This window comes from Ambystoma mexicanum, chromosome 4q (assembly GCF_040938575.1).
Source record: "Ambystoma mexicanum isolate Mex_15411 chromosome 4q, UKY_AmexF1_1, whole genome shotgun sequence".
Classification (NCBI taxonomy): Eukaryota; Metazoa; Chordata; class Amphibia; order Caudata; family Ambystomatidae; genus Ambystoma; species Ambystoma mexicanum.
Window position 1 is genome coordinate 975,708,566 of NC_090928.1, and position 21,389 is coordinate 975,729,954.

The following is a 21,389-nucleotide window of genomic DNA, read 5'->3' on the forward strand; positions in this document are numbered from 1 at the left end:
TCTTCATTCTGCGGTTTGCATTCTTTCCCAGTCCTCATCCTTTTTGGCGTGCCTCGTGGCCTCAGGTTCAGCAGCAATGTGAATTTTTTTCTCCTTGTCTGGTCTCATCTATTCATGCTCTTCAGGCCCCTCATCTGTGCATTTTGATACCATCAGCCACATAATATTTGTTCTGCCTGCCTTTGTTCTGTTACTTATCCCTTATGCTGATGACATCTGCTACGGTTCTAATCTTTCAGAATTCAAAAATTATAAGTTACTCACCGTAGTGACCAACAAACTTAGTCCCCTTTCCTCCATACTGCATGGGGGTCCCTTCCAAGGGATGGGAGACGGCGTGCAGGGTGCGCCCCGGGGAGCATGCGCTGCCCTGCGCCCTCCGGCACCACCCCTCAGTCCCCATGGACACGTTGACAATAGTTAGCATTGCCTAATGACACCAGTATTAGGGGGAGGAAGGTGGTACGTATGGAGGAAAGGGGACCAAGAGTAAGTCACTAATGTGAGTAACTTAGAATTAATCTTACATCCCATCCCCTTTCCTCCATATTGCATGGAGGAGACCCTCCTTAAGCAAATAGGTTCCCGATAACCACCTGTCCAAAAGCCGCATCCAATCTAGAGCCGGCATCCAGACATTAATGCTTGCAGAAAGCAGAGTGAGTGGCTCACCTGCTTATGACTTGCCAAGGGACCTGGCGCTGGAATGCAATTCAGTTGCCTTGGCCCCGACTGTGTGGGTGCGCATGTTCACCGGCAGCGGCTTGTGCTGGCCCTCGTATGCTTCTTGGATAGCCTGGTCTCCTCTGAGAGTGAGAAACCGGGCATCCAATTTGCAGAAGCCAGTCAAGGTAGAATTTCATGGCACACCTGACACAGGCAGTGCAGAACTCTGCCTCGTCCTTAGGATCGTCAAAAACCTAGGCAGGACCATTTCCTTGTTCAAATAGAAAGCAGACAGCACCTTAGGCAGAAATGCTGGGTGTGTCGCAGGACTTTGTCCCTGTGAAATGTAGTATATGGCTGACACGACCAGCGCCTGGATTTCACTGACTGCAAGCCGAGGTGAGGCCGATTAGTAAGGCAGTCTTAATGGTGACCAGCCTGATGCCAGCGGACACCATTGGCTCAAACAGTTTGTGCGCCAGACTGCCCAATATGTTCAGGTCCCACACAGGGTGTGCCCTCTTGATGGGCAGGTAGAGCCTTGCAAGCCCCGTCAAGTTCTTGACGATTGGAGTAGGAGATAGTTCCTGTAAGCCCTGATGGCTGTGAGGTAAGTGGCAGGTGTCCACCTGCACCTAGGAGGAGAGCACCTCGTCAAAAGTACATGCCGGGGGGGGGGGGGGGATTTCCTTGGAGCCTGCCCAGTGTCAGAACCTGGGCCATTTACTTTTATACTGGGCCCTCGTAGCCTTGCTCCTTGTGCCCTGTATGGTTTCCAGATTAGCCTGTGAGAGGCTGAGGTGCCCTAGCATTACCTGCTCAGTAACCACACTGAGGGCTAGTTTGTGGCATGGGGTGGATGACCCTGCACTCCTGTGTCAGGAGATGTGCTGGGCCCATCAGAAAGTGAATCAGGCATTGCCGAGAGGCAGAGCAGCTCCAAGAACCATGGCCTGGCCAGCCACCAGGGAGCTATTAGAATGATGTTGAGCTGGCAAGACCCTTGATCTTGCAAATCAGCAGAGTGGGCGGTAAGGTGTATGCCGTTCTACTGAATCCAACCTTGCCAGGAGGCAACCTGAGGGCACTTGTTGTGCCAGGTGGCAAAAGATCCACTGTCTGTTGAAGCTCTCCTGAAGGAGGTTGTTTAGCTGCCACAATTGTCCACTCCCAACCTGCTGAGCCTGTCCGCCTCCAGGTTGGATCCCCAGGAAGTGGACTGCCGTTAGGTAAATCTTAAGGCACACTCCCACATGCTGATTGCCAGTCTGCACAGTTGAGGGGATCTGGTGCCTCCTGCTAGTTGACATAGCACATGCTGGGTAGAGTTGTCCATCTGGATGAGGACAACCTTGGCCCCGAGAAGTGGAAGGAATGTTCTGAGTGCTAGCCAGATGGCTAGCAGCACCACCTAATTGATGTGGTATTCCTGTAGAGTCCAAGCGCTGTGGACTGAGATCCTCCAGGTGGCTCCTTAGCCCTTCAGTGATGAGTCTATGGTGGTGACCTGAAGGGTGGTCGGCCTGAAAGTGCTTGCCTGTCCGTAGGTTGCAGTCCCTGGACCACCATGTTAGGTCCAGGCGGAGAGATGGAACGTTCATCTCAGATTCAGAGCCCAGCTCCTGGTTCCACAAAGTGCAGCCAAATCTTCCTCAGTCTTGTGTGGAACGGCTAACGGGACCACCGCCAAGAGACCCAGGAGATGCTGGCACCACCAGGCTGAGGTCACCACTCCTGATGGCCGAGATCCTGTCCTCCGATGGAAATACATTCTTGGAGCACATGACCCAGATGAGGCCCAAGAATGAGTCTGCGTGGGCTGCAGCTGCGACTTCTTGAGATTTCGCAAAACCCAGATCCTGCAGTGTTCATAAGATCATGGGAAGAGTGGTGAACCGCTTCCAGATATGTAACCTGACTAGCCAGTCGTCGAGGCATCGGTAGATGGAGGCCCTGCGCCCAGAGGGCGGCCACCATTCATGAGTCTGTAAAGACGCTGGTGGCTGAAGGACCTTTTATTGCAAATGGTAGCCCATAATCCTGAACCGTAGGAAAAACGATGGGGCTGTTGGGACGTGTAGGTACGCGTCCTTCACATCCAGACTCCCTTGCACAATGTCTCTGCTATAAAAGCTGGCGTAACCATAGAGGTAAGGAGAGGTTGAGGGTGGTAAGGTCCAGCACAACTCTGGCCCGCCTGTTTCTTCTGAATGGCGAAAATCCTGGAGTAAAAGCCAAAGCCCAGCTGGAAGGCTGGGACTTCATCCACGGCCTGGCTCTATGAGCAACCAGAACTCCACCAGAAGAGTTGCTGTCCCATCTTGGAGGAGTGAGGAGAGGCTGGGATGGTTAGGCGGTATCCTATGAATACTATAGAGAGTATACAGTGGTCTGTAAAATTCTGGCACAAGACACGTGGATGAGAGCAAGCCTGCCCCCCACTGGAGACATGGGGACCCGGAGGGGCGTGTCATGCCTACTTTCCCTCAGAGGCTGGCGGAGGGGGGGGTGGCTGGAAAAAGCCCTTACTCCTCCCCCACCTTTTTGCTGCTAGCACCGATTTGGAGTCAGCAAACAGTCCAGCTGCCTGGACCTCTGTTCCTGGAAGCCGCAGAACCCTCCGTACGTATGCCCCTGCTTGTAGCGCTGCTGTAACTGGGTGTACGATTTGATCTTTCAAGATGGATAAATACTTGGCCATTTGTGAGCAGTTTTTCCTCTAGTCCATGATAAGTGGAAGTGGGCGAATCCTTGGGCAGGAGTCTCCCTTGTGGGGTGCGATGGAAAATAGAGGCCCTACCTTGGGCCTGGATTGATCTTCACAAAGGTCCTTTAGGTCCTCTGGAGGAGACTTCTGGAAGGGCTCCCTCCACCTCACTAGTCTGTTCCTCGAAGACAGGGCATTGTACAAGCTTGCCAACCGTGGTCTGGGCCAAGGCAACATAAGCAGAGGGCAGTTGGGAAGAGCCAGTTGCAGGATGGACACCTGCTGAACCCTGTGGAAGTCGAATGCACCGGGAGGAGCACAACACCCCAGGACAGAGTACCTGTATGATAAAAGACAGAACTAGCCGAAGCCAAACCCAGGAGCGCTGGTGAATTCAGCCTGTTACAGTTGATGTGGAAAAGGGGACTGAGGTGTGGCGACAGAGCCTAGTGAGGGCAGCGCAAGCTCCCAGGGCTGCACGCCTCTAAATTTAAAGGGGAAGAAGGATCTGTCTCCTTTCCCTTGGAAGGGACGCCCATGCAGTACGGAGGGGACGTGACACAAGTATGCTGAATAAGGTTTGGGAACTTTATGGTCACGTGTGACCTCAGTTTTTTTGGTAAATGCTTTGCGTAGTAAATAGAAACCCTGTGGTATGGACCTCTTCAGATAATTCTGGTTAGGGGGTAATGCTGAAAAGGTTAGACGTAGATGCCTGGGTGCATGCCACTCATTGCAAAGGAGCACTGCACTAAAAGAGTAATTAGTATAAAAGCTTGCAAATCACATTTGCATGGGCAGGAGCTGCCAGTTAAAGACCACTGAAGTAAACCATGAGTCAACATGATGAATGTTATAACTTATGGTAGTGGCTATGGCATTCATAACATGGAATGGTGGAAATTGTGATTGGGCTAAGAGGTGAAAGGTGTGTGGGTGGATATGTTCTTGGGTATATGCAGTGAGTGGCACACTCCCCAATTGGTCGTCTGTTGCAGATTAGTCCAAAGCTCTGGTGGCAACCATCCCCCCGTTTCAGTTCACCAAACACATGCCCCAGTCGGTTACCCAACCCCATGACCGTCCCAAACTTAAGCCCAAGCCTTTGCATCCATATAATCTAGTTTTCTACTCTTCTATTCAGTTGTGGGACAGTCTAGGAATTTGTATGGGGCATCAGTTCCAGGCAGCTTGATGAGGCCAATGCAAATCACTGATCTCCCAGCGGTGACATCCCATGTGGCCAGGGAAGGCAGCTGCTACCTGACCCTGGGGTGCCTATTTGAGGAAGGCTCAAGGGGGGGGGGGGGGGGGGGGGACATGGCTACATGAGACACTAGATCCCTATTTGCCCTTGAACATAATCCTCCCATACACAAGACCCTTATGGCCTATTGACAGGTCTACACCTCCCCCATGAATCAGGAAAATCCTTCCCCGCATCGAATGAGCCAACCCCCAACCTTGCTCCATCTTAAAAGACCGCTTTCTCCAGTTCCATTTTTCAAACACCCAAAATAGTTCTAAATGAAAGTGATTATTCAAGCTTTGGAAATCACAATGGACTTCTTGTTTGAGTGAAGTACTGGGACGAAGACAAGGGAACTAGTAATGCAGAAAAGATGCCACAAGCCAAGCGAGTGCTCTACCCTCTTCCCACAAACACCTGTGCCTGGGTAATGTAAAAGATAGAAGCTAGTGGCTGTGTTGGCAAGAGAACGCTTGCCCTCTGAGGCTCCAGGGATCGAGAAGCCGGCATGGTGGGGCCAGCCAGCTCACCAGCGAAGGGAGATTCTGCAGGCGTTTGGTGATCACCACAAGCAGCACCTGGGTTTGTGGCAGAGATGCCATGAGAGGAAAACTAAAAGGAAGCAGCCACAAAACTAGGTGTGTACCTTCACCAGATGACCACAAATGAGCTAAGGAACGCCAGCAAGTCAACCCAAAGACAGTGGGGACACCAGAGCATATCAGCGACTGCATCAATTACAAACAAGAACCACAAAACAGATTAATTGTAATAAAGGGAAGATAATTCAAAGTGCTGTATGGAATGTGAATAAGGTATCATCCAACTAAGTAAATAAACAATTGTGGCACTTGTAGAACCCAGATGTGAATGCAAGCAGCCCTGGTTGGAGAATATCCCAAGCAGTTACAAGTGTGAATGCAAGACATCCTGGCAGGAGAGAATACCGGGCAACTTCAAGTGTATAGGGAACAAGAACTTCAAATGTAAAGGAATCAGAACTGGTAAACTGATAAGTCCATCCCGGGCACAAAGAATTACAAAGCTAGGCAGTTTTGGTTGTGACAGTTCCATTGTGGGCCAAGAAACGCATTCGTTGTTGAAACAGGGGGAAGGGAAACTCCCTCATTCCCCCACCCCCTTTATTGGAACAAGAATTAATCCCTGAAGAACTATTTTTTTTATGACCCCTTTTGCATAAAGCTTAAAGTTTAGACATTCCCCTTTATGGCTTGGTGAGGGGCAGAATAGAACTGACAAGAACCGAATACTTTGACATCCTGACAGTTTCAGATTAGGTGAGGAAAATACTCCGACCAGGGTCAGAGGTATTTTCCTTATTTAACCAAAAACATAACTTGTCAGCATTTCATTCCTGACTCTTCACAGTAGACATGGTGGTATTTTAAAGGAAAGTACATAGATCAGGTGGAGTAACAACTGTCGTAGAGAGAAGATGCATTAGTAAACTGTTACATTGATATCACTGCCATTACCAGGGGCTACTTTGCTGTAGTTCAGGTCCGTTTCTCATGCCAGGAATGAGAGCAAATTTAAAGGTACAACGAAAAAGTCCTAATGGTACGACAGCCATTGCAGCATGGAATATGTAAAGGGGTCTGTCCCTTAGTGACAGTTTGTAAGGGCTTGAGTGAGATGCCAAGCTTTTGGGGAACAGCCGACACCTGGATGAAGTGTTGGATAGCTGAGAATTTCAATATTCCTGTCAGCAGTGAAAGAGCATCTACCAACTTTGTTCAGGAGCCGACAAAGGGGGAATTTGCCTGTTGATCAATACCTTTAGGTCAAAGACATTGTAGTATAGCAGGTAGAGGCACCTTTAAAGCCAGAGGACAAGTTGATTGTGCTTGGCTTCGGCCCAGTTAAATCCTGCCAGACTGGGCTAGCAGCAATTGGGATTAGGGGACTAGTCTTTAGGAAATGAAAGATGAAAACTACCAGCCAGTTGCCAGTGTCGCAGAAGAACTTCAGACCTCCAATTAGGGTCAAACTGGTCATTTGGCCACCCCCATGAGCCTCCAAACTTGCAATGTTTTACTAGACAGGCGATGCTACTCGGAAATTGGCTCTAGGCATTGCGAAATAGTTGCATTTGGATGGCAAATATACCATACAGTAAAATGCATTTTCCCCTTGAGATGTGCTGTTACCAAGAATGCATCTTGGTCAAAGGCAAGATGTGGAAAGCCTCAAGCTGGAATTTAAAGATTGGACTCAGTTGATATGTAAACACAAAAACGTTTAGAAATTTGCCTCCAGTCCAGGGAATGGAATAAAGAAGCAACTGCAAAGGTAGTTTTAAAAGCAAGCTTTTCAGATTGCCCATGGGTATGCCACTCTGTACCCCTCTGATTGTACATGTATCACGGTGGAAGAAACCTGCCATTGCTACTGCTAGAATTCAGATATGGTTTCTGTTCTCCAAGCAGGTGATTTGCTGTAGACCTAAGTGGGAAGTGAGTAATGTATTATACAGCTATTAATTAACTAGAGTGAGATTTGGTGTATAGAGGGGAATGTCTAGATCAGGGTCTCATTAACATGCAGCGACAAGTATATTATGGTGTTGCACTTTAGTGCAACAGGGAGAAACTGCCAGGGAAGTTCTCTTGTGTTTGATTCTACTTTGTTACAATGAGCTCTGACAAAGACATTATGCTTTCCAATTAAGTGTTCCTTTCTACCAGACTTTCTTCCTCAAACTCAATGCAGTGAGTCTGCAAAACTGGTCACATGATCCATACAGTGTTAATCTGAATCGACTAGGTGGGCATGTGGTCTTTTTTCCACTATGTAGGTCTAAGACTGAAGATTCTTGCTAGGTTTTGATCTGACAACTAAACAAAATGGAGTGTGGTTCAGGTTATTGATCAGATTCAGAGTGAAGATGACATGTCTAGGACTTGCAAGACAATGCGGTTTTGCCACTATCCTAAACTGATCTGTGAGCCTAGTCTGACAAATGCATATAAACGAAACAAAGAACTGAACTAATGAATTACTAGGTGTTGGATAACATTTCCTGCAAAACAGATGCAGAAAAACACCCAGATGCGTTACATTACAAGGACATGAGAGAACTAAAAAGCTTGCTCCCTTCCAACATCCCGCAATAAAGCCCAACTGTTTAGCATTCATCAAAATATTCAGCGATCCACTACATTCAGCCAGCATCCTCTCGTAAATCGATTATCAGAGTGAAGCTGAAGGATTCTGTCATTTGTGCTAGCCCTATGACAGGACCATCAGTCTGCAGTAAGGAGTTGGGTCTGCAGCATCAGAGCTAAAGAGCAGCCAATGGTCACTGATCTTATAGCAGAGGAAGACATGAAGGTTAGCAAGCTCACCAAGACATGCAAATATACGCAAGAATTGCATCTATACTTCAAGCAAAGCAGCTTTGTGGGCTCAGTTGGAAGGTTCCTGCGCCTTCGCGACCTCCAAAATGCCAAACAAACAATAAAAGGATAGTACACATTTAAGGCCAGCAATCTGGTGCGCATTTGAGCAAGAGTACAGGTCCATAGGCTGGGAACATTTCTGGTTAATAATTTGGCATGGGAAGAGTGGCAGAGAATCCACTAGTAAAATGTTATGGTTAAGATTTACATGGCCAAACCAATTTGCCTAGCAACATTACAGTCATGAACCAGTTTGGAATAATTTGTTTTATGGCCATTGCAACATTGTAAACTACTGAAAACAGTTTTGACATTTTCAATAATGGAGGAAATTACATGGACACATACTTACAGGTGACATGTAACACGGAGTTCCAGCAAAGGTTTGTGCAAAACTGTTTTGGTTCAATATCCGAGCCAATCCAAAATCCCCAAGTTTAACATTGTAATTTGCATCCAGAAAAATATTAGCTGGCTTCAAATCGCGGTGAAGTACAAGAATTCCCCCAGTACTACGCCTATGGCAGTCTTTCAATGCCGAAGACAGCTGGGCAAAAATACGCAGAATAAAGTCTTCAGTAAAAAAGCGCCTGCAGAAAAAGCAAAGTATTAAAAACGAGAACAAAGCCATTTACACACTATTCAGGTTAGTATTAACATGACTAAATCGTACACCATTTCTACCAACCAAGTCTGTAGGTTGCAGTGTATTGACAAGGCAAGAATACTGCAGTGCTAAGCATCACAACAGTGGGTTCCCCTGTTAGGCGGAAACCTGGGCAGTTCCCTCTGGGACCACTGCAAAAGATTTAGGACTACAGGTGTTTGGCAGTAAACCCCACTTGGTAGCAGTCTGTACCACACAGATTCACTCGGTAGCTGTGGCTGAGCAGTCAGACTTCCCTCAATAAGAGTTAGGCAGTATGTGGAGTATACAAACAAAATAGGGCAATTTACACAGTAGAACAAGCAAACACGGAACAGAGCGGTGTAAAGATAGTTATTCATAAAAACACATCTATGGAAAACACACTGGCACTAATACGGCAAACAACTAATACGGCAAACAACTTCAATCACAATTACTGTAAGTAAATCAATCCCCCGAACAATAGTTCGACAAGTCTAGGTTCAACGGTACCACTTATTTGCAGACAGAGGTGAATGCTTTAACCTAGATGGCACTTTAATATTCGTTAGGACGGGAGAGAAAAGGCAGGGTATGAAATCAACTCGTTACCAACACTTTCACAAACAAATGCAAGGCAAGTAAGGCAGGGTCTATTGTAGATCGCAAGTTCAGAGGCCAGGCCCACTCGGAGAGAGGCAAGGCGATATGTCCCAAAAAGTATCACAGTGGAAATGCACTTCGAGTCTTTGTCGCAAATTGTTATAGAAAGATTGGACCAGTTCAGAACAGAAAGTTAAGGCTTGGAGGCGACCCAATGGAGAGGCAAGGATTAAGACACCTCACGCTAACCGACACAAGGGAAGCCAGGCGGACACGGTACCTTGTATGTGGAGAGACAGCTCCGGCGGGGGCAGTTGTTCCTGGTGGTGGATGCAAATCAGGGCTTTGCCAAGAGAAGAGATGCTCTCGAAGGAAAGTTGAAGATCATTGCACCACCAGGGAAGAGATCAGCCGCGGAGTGCTCCGGCACAAGGCACCACCTTTTGGTCGCGGTACGGGTTAGTGGCTTGCCGGGGTGCTCAGCACGGGCAATTCGACCACTACGAAAAGCAAAGGGGACTGGTTGTTCCCACCAGTCAGGGGAAGCAGACTCTCCAGCCGGGAGATCTCCTGTCGTTGGGAAGTGGTGAGTCGGTTCAGCAGGGCTCCACCGGAGGTGTCGTCGTTGCAGGTCGACTCAGCTTTACCGTCGGATTCAACTTCTGAAGATCGTCCCAAAAGCCCTGCTTTTATGCAGAAAACCCCCATTCATTCAGCCTAGCTGTCAATCAAAACACGCTAAGTGGTGAGCGGGGTGGCTCACCACTTGGGCCAATCACACCAGAGTGCGACTTGAGTTGGCAAGGCAACTCAGTCCAGGGTGCCTAAACCCCCTACTGTTAAGACGGATTTCTGAACTCTGTCCTGGTGGCGCAGAAGTTCAGAAGGCCAACCTAATTACTTGGAACAGGGTAACCTCTGGACGAGCCAGACCAATCAAGGTAGCGATCGCGGCGGTCAAGACTAGGTCTCAAGAGGGGTGAGGGTGACTGAAAGCCCGCAATGAGCACACAAAGCCAGAACACTTACAAACTACTCCAAACAGTTATATTAAAAATATATACACATTTATTTCAAGGCCCTTAAAACAATGACCGTAGCGAGAAAATCACAATTTAACTATATTAAACCAACACATACCATATCAACACAATGTATATACAAATACGACAGTCTCAAGCGATATGCACGAAATGGGTAGTCCACCTAAAAGGGAAGGAAGACAGGCAGTGCGAAATAATGCTTAGACCCAGTTCGCCTTCAGAGGCACCTAACTAGATGGAAGTCCGAGCCCTGCAAAGAGTGGAGCCTTGAGCTCAAAAGTACCTGCACGCGCTGGTGCCAACGGGCAAAAGGAGAAGCTCTTCGAGGGAAATCAGGCAGTTCAGTGCACAAAAGAAGAACAAGTTCCGCGACTCAAGCGCAGCCTCCACAGTGGGCAGAAGCAGAGCGCGAGTACGGACAAGGGTGCTGTTTTACACAGCGGGGAAAAGCAATGGGCTCCTGCAGGAGGGCGACCAGATCCTAGCTATGCTACTCACCGGTCCCCGATGCAAGCAGACCCAGGCTTCTCCGCGTCAGTTTCAGCAGCTGGCAGGTTCAGAAGAGCAGGGAACGCCTCGTCGTCGTGCTGAGAAAAGACGTCCCAATCGAAGAAACCTGCACAGTTTGTTACCACAGCATGGCAACGGAGCGGCCGTGTGTATCTGAGCCAAATGTACACTACTCACTTCAGACTTGGGAACGCCAAGTGTACGAAGCGTGTGAGAGTGACAAGGACTCGAAATACTACACAACTTGGCGGCGGTTACAGAGCAAGACTCACGTGTAAGCTGGTCAGTCAGCTGGATGGCCCAGAGACACTTCCGAAGGCTTACTGGCAGGAGATGGTGAAGATGCCGAGAATAGCTGTTCCCGCTATTCCAAAGGTCGAAGAACCAGTACAGGTCTTCTGGTTCGATCAAAGGCGAAAAGGGTTTCACAAGGCGACAGCAGTGCAGAGGAGAAGTCCTTCAGCGGGTCACCAGCGATTCCTCGGTCCAGCCTCTTGGTTGCAGGATACTTGGCTCCTGTATTCCTTCATTCGTGAGAACTCAGGAGATCGACCTGTAGTGGTGTTTCCAGCCCCCTCTTATCCACGGTTCCCTTCGCGCCAAAACGGAGGGGACCCAATGGGAGATCCGCTCATCAACACTCACACCATTCGTGGACCAATCACGGACCACGGTGGTCCCAGGCATTCACACCACCCTAGACTCTCTGGCACCCAGGATGTGTATTGGGACCAGACATCCCAGCCCACATCCTGGAGGCACACAAAAGACATGTAGAAGCCCGCGAAAGCATCCGTGTTTCGCGGGAAAGTACATGCCCAAATAAGAAAGGCCCCGGGTCGGCTCGACCTGGGGAAGGTGAAGGGAGCAAGACGGTCAGCGGACAGGACAAAGGAGCCTCGTGGTCTGGCCATTTTGGGAGCCAGGCCACTATTTTGGGTTAAGCGCGGAAAATGCGCTTAGAACGCCAAAAGGAGCTCAAAAACACAAGAAACGATCGCTGCCACCATTCCCGTCCCTGAATCACTTGCACCGATTAGATACAATCCTAAACGAGTATCTAGGGCCTGTAGAAGGCTAGAGACCCAAGAGAGCTGTAACTTAGCTTACAGTGCCCTCTTGTGTCATGTTGCACGAAAGCCGCAACATGATAAAAGAAACTACGGGAAACAGCGTTCCCCGGTACTGACTGTCTTAAGGGCATGTCAGTTTCCCCGTAAGAAAGGAGCGAAAGCCCAGAGGAGTGCGGCAGAAGGCTGCACTTCTCTGGCAAAGTCAAGAACAAGGTGAAAAACAGCAAAAAGTTTAGGGGTTGCCACATGGAAGGAAAATTACCTACAATTACGAAATCTTTCCTAACACCTACCACATCCCCTGTGGTACCCAGGCAGAATGGCACCACTTGGAGGGCCTCTGTGCAGAAGCCCACCAAAAGTGGAACCAAGGGCTCAACCTTTCACAGAGACGAACACAGACGCCATTTTAAAAACCGAGTTCTGGCAGAAAATACCAACCGATAGATTTATTTAAGATTAAACCGGTGGTATGTTAGAGATTAACAAGAAAGTGTTAACCTCCAACAATGGGAAGAATCCCATAGAGTTATATTTGGGGTCGAATATAACGAGTAGTTTCCACTGCCACCAGCCAAAACTCGACGAGGGGGGAACGGGACAGTGCCCCCTCGAATAACAGACCCAGGAGTAATCGAATTACCCCTACTAGTACGTCCACAATAGGATGGTTTGTACTAGTTCTATTAGTAAATTTAGGTCTAGTAAATCCAATGGTGACTTTACATGCCCTGGAGACAGTAGTCAGTCCCAGGGTATGGAGTCTATGGTGGGGATCCTCTAGGACGCCCCAGTGTTATGGCACGGAGGGTGCAGTGTAACATAGTAAAACATGAGACTCTATGGAGTAACAGACCTTAGTGTCCTATCAATGTCCTTTTTGGGTGCTTTAGGCTACACCAATAGGACGTCTGGTATAAATAGCCCCACCCTCATGGCTTCCCTTCAGATTTTAACCTCCAAATTCAAGGCAACCCGAATCACGGTTTACCTGCAGGGGAGGCCCTGAATCCATGAAAGATACCAACATTGGAGAGTTACAGGCAAGAAACTACTCCCTTCTCCAGCATTGGATCCTTCATGGATTCACATGCTGTGAACAGATTGTACAGCAGTATGACCAACCCTTGGGAGGTGCATGAGAGGCAAACCAACCACAGGCCACAAGCACTAACATAATGAACATCCAACATGCATGATAACAGAAGCAGCAAGTGATGTAAAACAAGCTGCAGGGCTTTTACTGAAACAGGTGTCGTCGCACCTGTACATCCTCCACATGTTTCTGTAGTGTCATATGCAGCACTGCTAAAGAAGCAACCTGGCAAATGTCAATGAGTGAGATTCCAGCCCAGAGCGCGACGGAACCAGTAGAATTAGGATTACCCCTCAAGGGCTCGTCAGCCTTATCAAACGAAAGACAAGACCCAAGTCCTTGCTTGGAAATGTATTGTCCCTTGCTGGAGGGATGAATTGCCACGACTGCCTGAAGTCGAGTGTGGGCCAGATAAAAATTCAGCGCCAATGTCCAGAGAATGCAGGGCTATTTCCGCCGGCGTAGTCGCCTTAGCGAAGAATGAGAGCAAGGCAATCATAGTAGGCCTGTGAAACGCCGAAGGCACTTTTGGTATGAAGTGCGGATTAGTACACAGGAGAACCTGGTCTCAAATTGCAGGTACGGCGGGTCAATGACCAGCGCCTGAAGCCCCGAAATCCTTCTGGCAGATGTGATCTCACTAGAAATGAGACTTTCCACAAGGGGAACTTCCAAGGACCCCATCGACAAGGGCTCAAACGGCAGTCCATGAGAGCAGCGAGAAACACCAACCACCATACCGGAGCAAACCTCTGGAATGCCTGAAAAAGTCTTCAGAAAATACTTAACCAATCTGTCACTTCTGTCACTAAACAGTAGTAGCATGGCGCTGTATAGTGTATCTGTCTGGCCGCTAAATGCACCTTGCCTAAACGCCAGTCCCCCCCCCCTGCACCAGATGCAAGTATGGCAGAACCTGGGCCAGGGACACTCCAATGGCCGCACTCCGGCTGCTGTTCACACCAGGCACAGAATCTACTGCACAGATGCCTCCAGGATCCGACGGCACTAAATACCTAGATGACCAAACTCAGTCAGGAGCCATGCAGCCAGGCTGAGTTGCCAGGTCATGATGCCACACTCACTTTGTCCTGCGATAGCAAATCCTGCGCCCCAGACAAAGCGGCACTTCCACTGCTAGGAGAACCACGTCTGTCTGGGCTAGTAGGGGCAACCAAGATCACGCGGCATGGGTATTTGCGCACCCACTGGATCATCCACTGAAGTGGAAACAGAGGCAAAGCATACCCGAAGAGGCCCATCCATGGGAACAAGCACGTGTCCGCCTTCGCGAAAGCATCCTGCTTTCTGGCCTCACTGTCTGGTGGCATAACACTTGTGTTGGCTCTTCACCTTCTGGCTAGCAGCTGCCAACCACCGATTCTGGCGTGGGCCGAGACATGACATGAGGCACTTGGGGTGGGGGGGACGAATCCAGTGCCAAACTCCGATATCCCTTCATGGCTGGTTATGAAACAAGGATGTGCATTGTGTACAGGCCCTCCTGCCACACGATCCAAAATGGGGACCGAGCAGACTGCCTTCTGTCGCTTCCCCACGTGATCGAAAAGAATTTCTCCTCAAGAGCAAGGCCAAATTCTTGGCACACCTTTGGCATCAAAACATGGAACGCCCCAATATCAACCGGCGGAGACAGCCGAGTTGGGCTACTAGGCGGTACCACCTATGTGTGTATCCCACATATCGTCTCTTCTGGGCAATGAGGACAGTTAACATGTCACGCCGCCTGCTCTCCGGATCTGAATTAACGAGCTCCCATTCTTCTGGAAGACTTCGTGGAAGGCCAAATACCACTGGTGACAGCATCAGCTGCGCCGGAGGCTAATTCCTGGGGGAGACTCAGGCGAGGTGCCTCAGGCACACTATGCATCACTGGATGTCGTGCATCCAATTGTCCCAACAGCGACTGGACCATACTTAAACCTGCATCAACAGCAGAGAGTGAGGGAACAATGGGTGCCCCAACCCCACTGGACTTGGACAGGTTGGCCTCCCACAGACCCAGCGCCAATGGCTTTGTTCATTCTCCTCCAGACCCGAGGATACCGAATATGAAGTCTGAGACTGTTGAAAAAAAATCTCCACCGGCAACAGCCCAAAGCTGGCCCCAGACTGCCACGTAACACCCATTGGCAACAAACCACCATCCGGCCTCAAGCTGTGTCGTCAGCAATTGCAGGCTACTGACAGTCATGGCTGTAGATGGCGCTGATGACACCCACATGACAGAACCTTTGTCGATGACCTTGCCTTCTCCAGCAACCAGCCGTGTAGAAGAAGTGCCGGAACAGTTTTTGGACGAGTCGGCTGGAGGACCTATGCCGGTCCTCAGACAAGTGCTTTGAAGGGGACTTACCGTCGCCTTCTCCACCGACAGGGACTTCTGTGCTGACTTTTCAGGCCAATCACTTCACCCCTTAGAATTGTCGAGTCTCGCTGACCTGGAGAGCCAAGAACTACTCGCACCTTTGGACCGATGCGACTTGAAATCAGAGGAACCACCTTTCCCCACCTCTGTTGCTTGTTGGTGGCTTTGCAGACATGGCTCTCACTGCATACACGCCTTCACCGCCTGAGCCAAAGACTTGCTTCTCTTAGACGAAACCTCTGAATGCGGGTAAGTGCCCTCATATCAGTCGGCGGTTGCAGTCTCAGCATTTTTTTGGCAAAAACCCACGACAGATCACAGGCATCAACCAAATGAATGGGGTAAAGACAATACAGGCAATCTGCATGGCTGTACACCCTTGAAGACCTTCAGGCCGCACAAGGCCTAAACAGTGACTTTCTGGCCCACAGATTACATGATGGCCGAAGTACGAAAAGCATGTGTAGAACACGAAGAGTAGACAGTGATCTTGGCGATTTGAAATCTGAAGGGAAGCCGGGGGGGGGTGGGGCTATTTATACCAGACGTCCTATTGGTGTGATTTGAAATCTGAAGGGAAGCCGGGGGGGGGGGGGGGGCTATTTATACCAGACATCCTATTGGTGTAGCCTAAAGCACCCAAAAAGGAAGTCAATAGGACACTAAAGGTGTTGGTTTTCCAGGAAACCACTAGGTTAAAGTTGCCAAGGTTTCCCAGCATGTGAATCCATGAAAGATCCAATGCTGGATAACTGAGTGTTTTGATAGTCCTCCCTACAACCTCAGCACAGCTATAAGTTACTGCTTATGCGCGAGTTTATGAAAATGCCAGCCTTTTCTGTAGCTTGAGCGCTATCAACTGTGCATCTACCTTAGAAAGAAACGGGTCAGATTTAGAGGTTTAGAATAGAGCTAATCTTGGCAATGGTTTAGATCAGAGTGACAATATTGATCTATGGTTGCCCCAAAAAAATAGTAGATTGTTAGCACTGAAATGTGGTAATGGTTACAACTGTAAACCAAACTAGTATTGCAGGTGGTGACCACCTTATAGCCAAAGCAATGCTACAGACGAGAAGGGAAATTGCGATGAGATGTTGCATGCACTTGGTTAGAATAGGCACACGTAAGATAGTCACACGTAAACCAATTTATGGAGTGCCCAGTCTCAAGAACAGTGACAAACATGCTCTGCCAGGGGTGTTGCTAGATCTGGGGCTATGCTAATTTTGGGACTGTCAGGACTGGGGGCTAGCTAGCCTTTTTGGTTGTAACCCCCCCCCCCAAAGCTTCCATCCGGGCTACAACCAGAACACCAGGGGCTAAACCCAACGGCCAAATGACGTAATTTGCTTTTCTGGACTCACCCTGCCCTCGGAACTGCTAGCTTTAAATATTTTCATGCCTGGCCAGTATTGTTTGGGGAAAGCGTGAGGAAACAAGACAAAAAAAGTCTGCAAGCTGGCTGGACAAGAAAATGTTAGGCAATCCACAAATCGGTCACACAACCCCCCTGCTCCCCACCCGATCATTGGCCATTTTTACGTTCGGCAACTAGGGACACCACGAGGGTCAGATTCATGGAACTGGTGATATTCAGCAGGATTAGAGCAGCAGCTCAATCGCCCTACAGGTACATTTGGAAGAACCGAAGGCTGCTCATATGGCTCCAGAACAGCTACGTGGCTGTTGCCTCTTTTGCATGGGTATGGCATGTGTACTGTGTTTTGAGACCAAATATTCTTATTGCTGCAAACAACGTGTCCACCATGCAGGTCTAGCGTGGCATGGTGCCCATAGTAAAATGGATTAACGTGAACACTTATTGGACTTGCAGCTTAAAGTAATTGTGGCCCAAGGTTTGAGATGCCGATGTTATGATCCTACATAGCAGGAAGCATGAGACTTTAGGACATCAGGTACATGATCAACTCCATCTCAAAGGCTAACTGCTCACGTTAATCATGCGATGACAAACGCCCTTCAGCGTGCAGGTCTTCAGCTGGCCTGGTTCTTTACAATGGCACAAATCTATGCCTAAAGAACGTTCATTGCAAACGTTTAAACTATTGGCTTTTACCAAGGTTCGTTTCACGTTTGTGAGTGAAGATTGTTTTCGAAGACAAAAGCGCCTTCCAAGAGTTGGTGTGAACAATTCCATTGTTGAGTAGGATAGCCTAGGAAACATTAAGCATGGCAAAGTAATGGGATACATAAGGGGCCTAATAGAGAATGGGGAAGATAACGGGAGTGTTAACACTCAAGACAATCACTAAGAAGCATAGTTAACCAAAAAAAGTCTACAAAGTGGAGCAGCCAGGTAAAGGCGCAATAACTTGATGTCAAATCAAAGGGAGAGAAATTGACAGATCAGGTGTGAGTTCAGAATTGACTCAATGTACGGAATCATCTTTGAACATCACTGTATGACTATCCAAGTTCAAAGGTATTGCACATGTTCCAGATAAGCAGACCTGCACCACAACATCCATGCTTTTCTGGTTCAGTTGGACATTTCAGATTATGGGTGCAAGGGGACTTTTCAAATGAGTAGTAACTATGAAGTACTTGACATGCCTGCCCTTCTAGTCATGACCTCGTCCATAACAAAGCATCGGGTTGAAGACTGCAGAACGTGCACAAAGGGAACGTTACATGGTGTCTAGAATAGCCATCAACTGCTTCCTGAATAGAACAGAAGGCAGCATGGGGCAGTTTCCAGATTTAGAGGCCTTTCCCAGACCACAGACCTTGGTTTGACAGATTTAATGATGGCCTTAAGCTACAGTGCGAAAGGGATGATCCAGTGTATAGGGAGTCCTGAACCGAAGAGCTGAAATTCTAACCTTGCATATGTAACAAGCCTTCCCAGAGCGCATAAAGTGAGACCAACATTCAAAGTTACAAAGCACTTCGCTCTGATACAGAGGGGAACATGCAACCTGATGTCTTGGATGCTCCGACTTACTGGCATGCTAGGCCAAGAGTCACACCAGGTTAGCAGTCTTGTTCGGCCGGCATTGGAGTCGAGAGGGCTGGGCAGAGGGGAACCAATGGTCGCAGACCAGAGCTCAGAAGGACGCTATTATCGTGCAAACTTTCTTTCCAAGTGAGTACAATGGGTCTTGGCTGTGTATAGACTGGGCGTGAGTACAGGATGCATTACAACTAAAATGCGTATGCGTTTGTTAAGCGTGATGGTGGCTTGTTTGCCATTATAGTCGCTTGTCTACTAAAAACATACCTGCCGTTTCTCATTTTTCCATTTATGCAACGATTCAGAGCGGTCATCTTCAAGTGAGTTTCAAACCACAATTCCCTGGCTGCGTTTGATCATGCTAAAGGCAAAGTAAACTAAGCGCCAAGACGCAAGGGCTGGCATAGAGTGGCTTGCTTTAGGCATGAATGACGATGCCCAGGAGCCAATCGCAGCCTCTATGCGGATTGACGAATCCCATTAAGGAAATCAAAAAAGGGGGTGTCCAGCATAGGGCCCTTTTGAGATAACAGCAGCATTGGCAATATCCTCATGCCCAGGCAAAACATTTATTCTATGCTTTTTAAAGTGGTTAGAAGGCCAGCACAGAAGATATGGGTTCAAACCTGTGTTGCTCCGTCTTGCTTCCAAGGCGAGCAGGTTGCAGCCGAAATCCTCCTGCGACAAAGAAATGCAAATTCCCATCCATTGGAAGACCACAGCGTTAGTTGGCTGCGATTATCAAATTGTGATGCTCCAAATATAAACTTGCTGTTGCAATTCAAGGTTTACCAGCTGAGACAAATACACCAGCCAATAATGATGAAAACTGGTTTGAAGGTAATCTAGTCTACCCAGAAATGAATGCTTGGCAAGGAAGCCACACCAAAGATGTCCCTAGAATTCATAGTCAGTTTTCATCCAAATCGTAGAGGGTCCTTTTCTGCAAGCAGACTGAACTCCTGACTGCGCATTTTGACACTGTACAAAACCTTGCATTACATTATGCTGCACAACATGGCATAACGTCTGCTCAGCAACCACAAAGAGACCCAGGGGGGGGCAGTTGCAGACCCTTCCAAAAATGAGACATACCCAAATGTTATTCATAGAAATTGGGACTGCTGCAAGCCGCCTTCCCTGCAAGATAGACCTCAATGGCAATACAGGGCTTTAGCCCGTTTCTTCCCTCCAGCTGCACGCCCCCTTTAGTAAGCTGTGACAGCTGGATTTTAGCTGTACTTGCAGCTTCTAGGCACCCCATCACATCCGTATCCATATTGGCAGACATTATGGTAATGCAGGGTGCTGCTGCAGGCCATGCACCTAGGCTTAGCCATAGGTTCTAATCATTGGTTGAGAGCATACTTTTGCCTTTCCCCCCCAGTGGCAAAGCAATCTCAGGGGTAGAAGACCTTTGAATAAACCGAGGGCAGGCACATTTTATACCAACAGACGCCATTTCAGAGACAGAAAAAGTCCACAGAAATATAGTACCGATTAGGGTTTCATTATCCACAGGCAAAGGCATCAGACCGTTCCAAGGTAGACCTGGAAGACGTGACAGTTGCAAGGAAGCATAATGCAGCCCTTCAAGTCAAAATAAAATGCAGAGTCTGCGCACTCTGAATCATTCCCAAGACAAAGCATCACATCAACTAGATAGAAGTACTTTTGGATTCTACGTCTGACATGTCTATATTTGAAGGCAGTCACAAGGCATTGTTGGAGCACTCACAAAAATGCAGTGATAAATGCATTAATTCAGCAAACATTACCAAGTACTTTTTGTAACCATTCAGCTGGAAGGTGACATAAGCACCGTTTTGCCCACAGTTAAATGTCCAATATAAAGGGCTTTAGGAACTCCAGGATTGGCCACCATTTGGTGCGAGACAAACCCCTAGAATACAAAAGAATGGGAGAGCAGCAAACAAACCATGCAGGACGCTAGTTGGAATGTCCAGCGCATGCAATCCCTGTGCCAACATAACCTTCACCAGTGTAACCCATTAAGCCGAAAGCATGGCACACAAACCAGTGGCCAAATTAATAGACCAAGGAGTAATTCAAGTCAGCCCACATAATATTCAGTCTACTATAGTGTAGTAAATGAATGCACATTCTAAAATCGAGGTAGTCCAAAATCACAGTTAAAGACTTAACCAACATGCGCAGATAATTTATAAAGCGCCTTTATCAAAGCGCTTTACAGAGCACATTTACATACAATATCACCCGCTCATATCGACCTCGGAAGGAAGAAAGGCCGAGTTGGCCTTGCCAGTATTCGAACCTGCAGATCATGCTGAGATCTCAGCAGCAAGCGCTCAACCTGCTGAGCTATCTTACCAGCTTGACAAACTGATCTAGGTAAAGATTTTACACAAAGTTTTAAAGGGGGCAAAGCTAGAAATACCTAGCTCTTTTAGAACACGCCTTTATTGTTCCCAAGAATTATCATTCACCGTCTCAAGTAGACTATAGAGTCAGTTAGACATTCCCAACTGCTGGCAATGAAGATATTGACTTGCATGAACACTTGCAATAAGTGAATTTAGACATTTACATGTTGTCTGAATTTGTTCAACTTTAAAATCTAATCTACCTCACTTTCCTGGGTTTGTCAGTAGCTTGTAATATTCTCAGGTGGTGTGCCAGAAAGCCCACAATTGCACACATTTTAGGTCTTTTAAATTCATTTTTCCATTAAAACCAAATTTCAAAGTTGCTCATTGGTTGCCAGAGCACTCACATTTTGCACCATTTGTACTTGACAAACTGGTCCCTTTACAGGGCAGGAAAAAATAGATCTAGATAAGTCGACGGCATGCAATAATGCCTTCACGTGTACAGTTGTAATTTAGGGGAAACTAAATCAATTTCGTGTATATTCCACTCCTAAATTGATATTTACTTGGTGGAAAAAAAAAATCCTCTGCAGTTCAGATTCAGAGTGTGCCCCCAGTGGAGAATAGAAATGCAAACTTTATTTCAACTTGAGGCTGCCACACAAGTTAGTATGC

The 21,389-nt window shown here is 47.9% G+C and overlaps 1 protein-coding gene across 1 annotated transcript in view; it reads right to left on the minus strand.

Annotated features, from left to right (window-relative positions):
• Window positions 1-21,389, minus strand: part of LOC138468115 (serine/threonine-protein kinase Nek2-like) — a 293,190-nt gene that overhangs the window by 243,315 nt on the left and 28,486 nt on the right. The window contains exon 3 of the mRNA XM_069608532.1: window positions 8,397-8,634. Within this exon, the coding sequence (XP_069464633.1) occupies window positions 8,397-8,634 (238 nt within the window). The remainder of the gene's footprint in view (window positions 1-8,396; window positions 8,635-21,389) is intronic.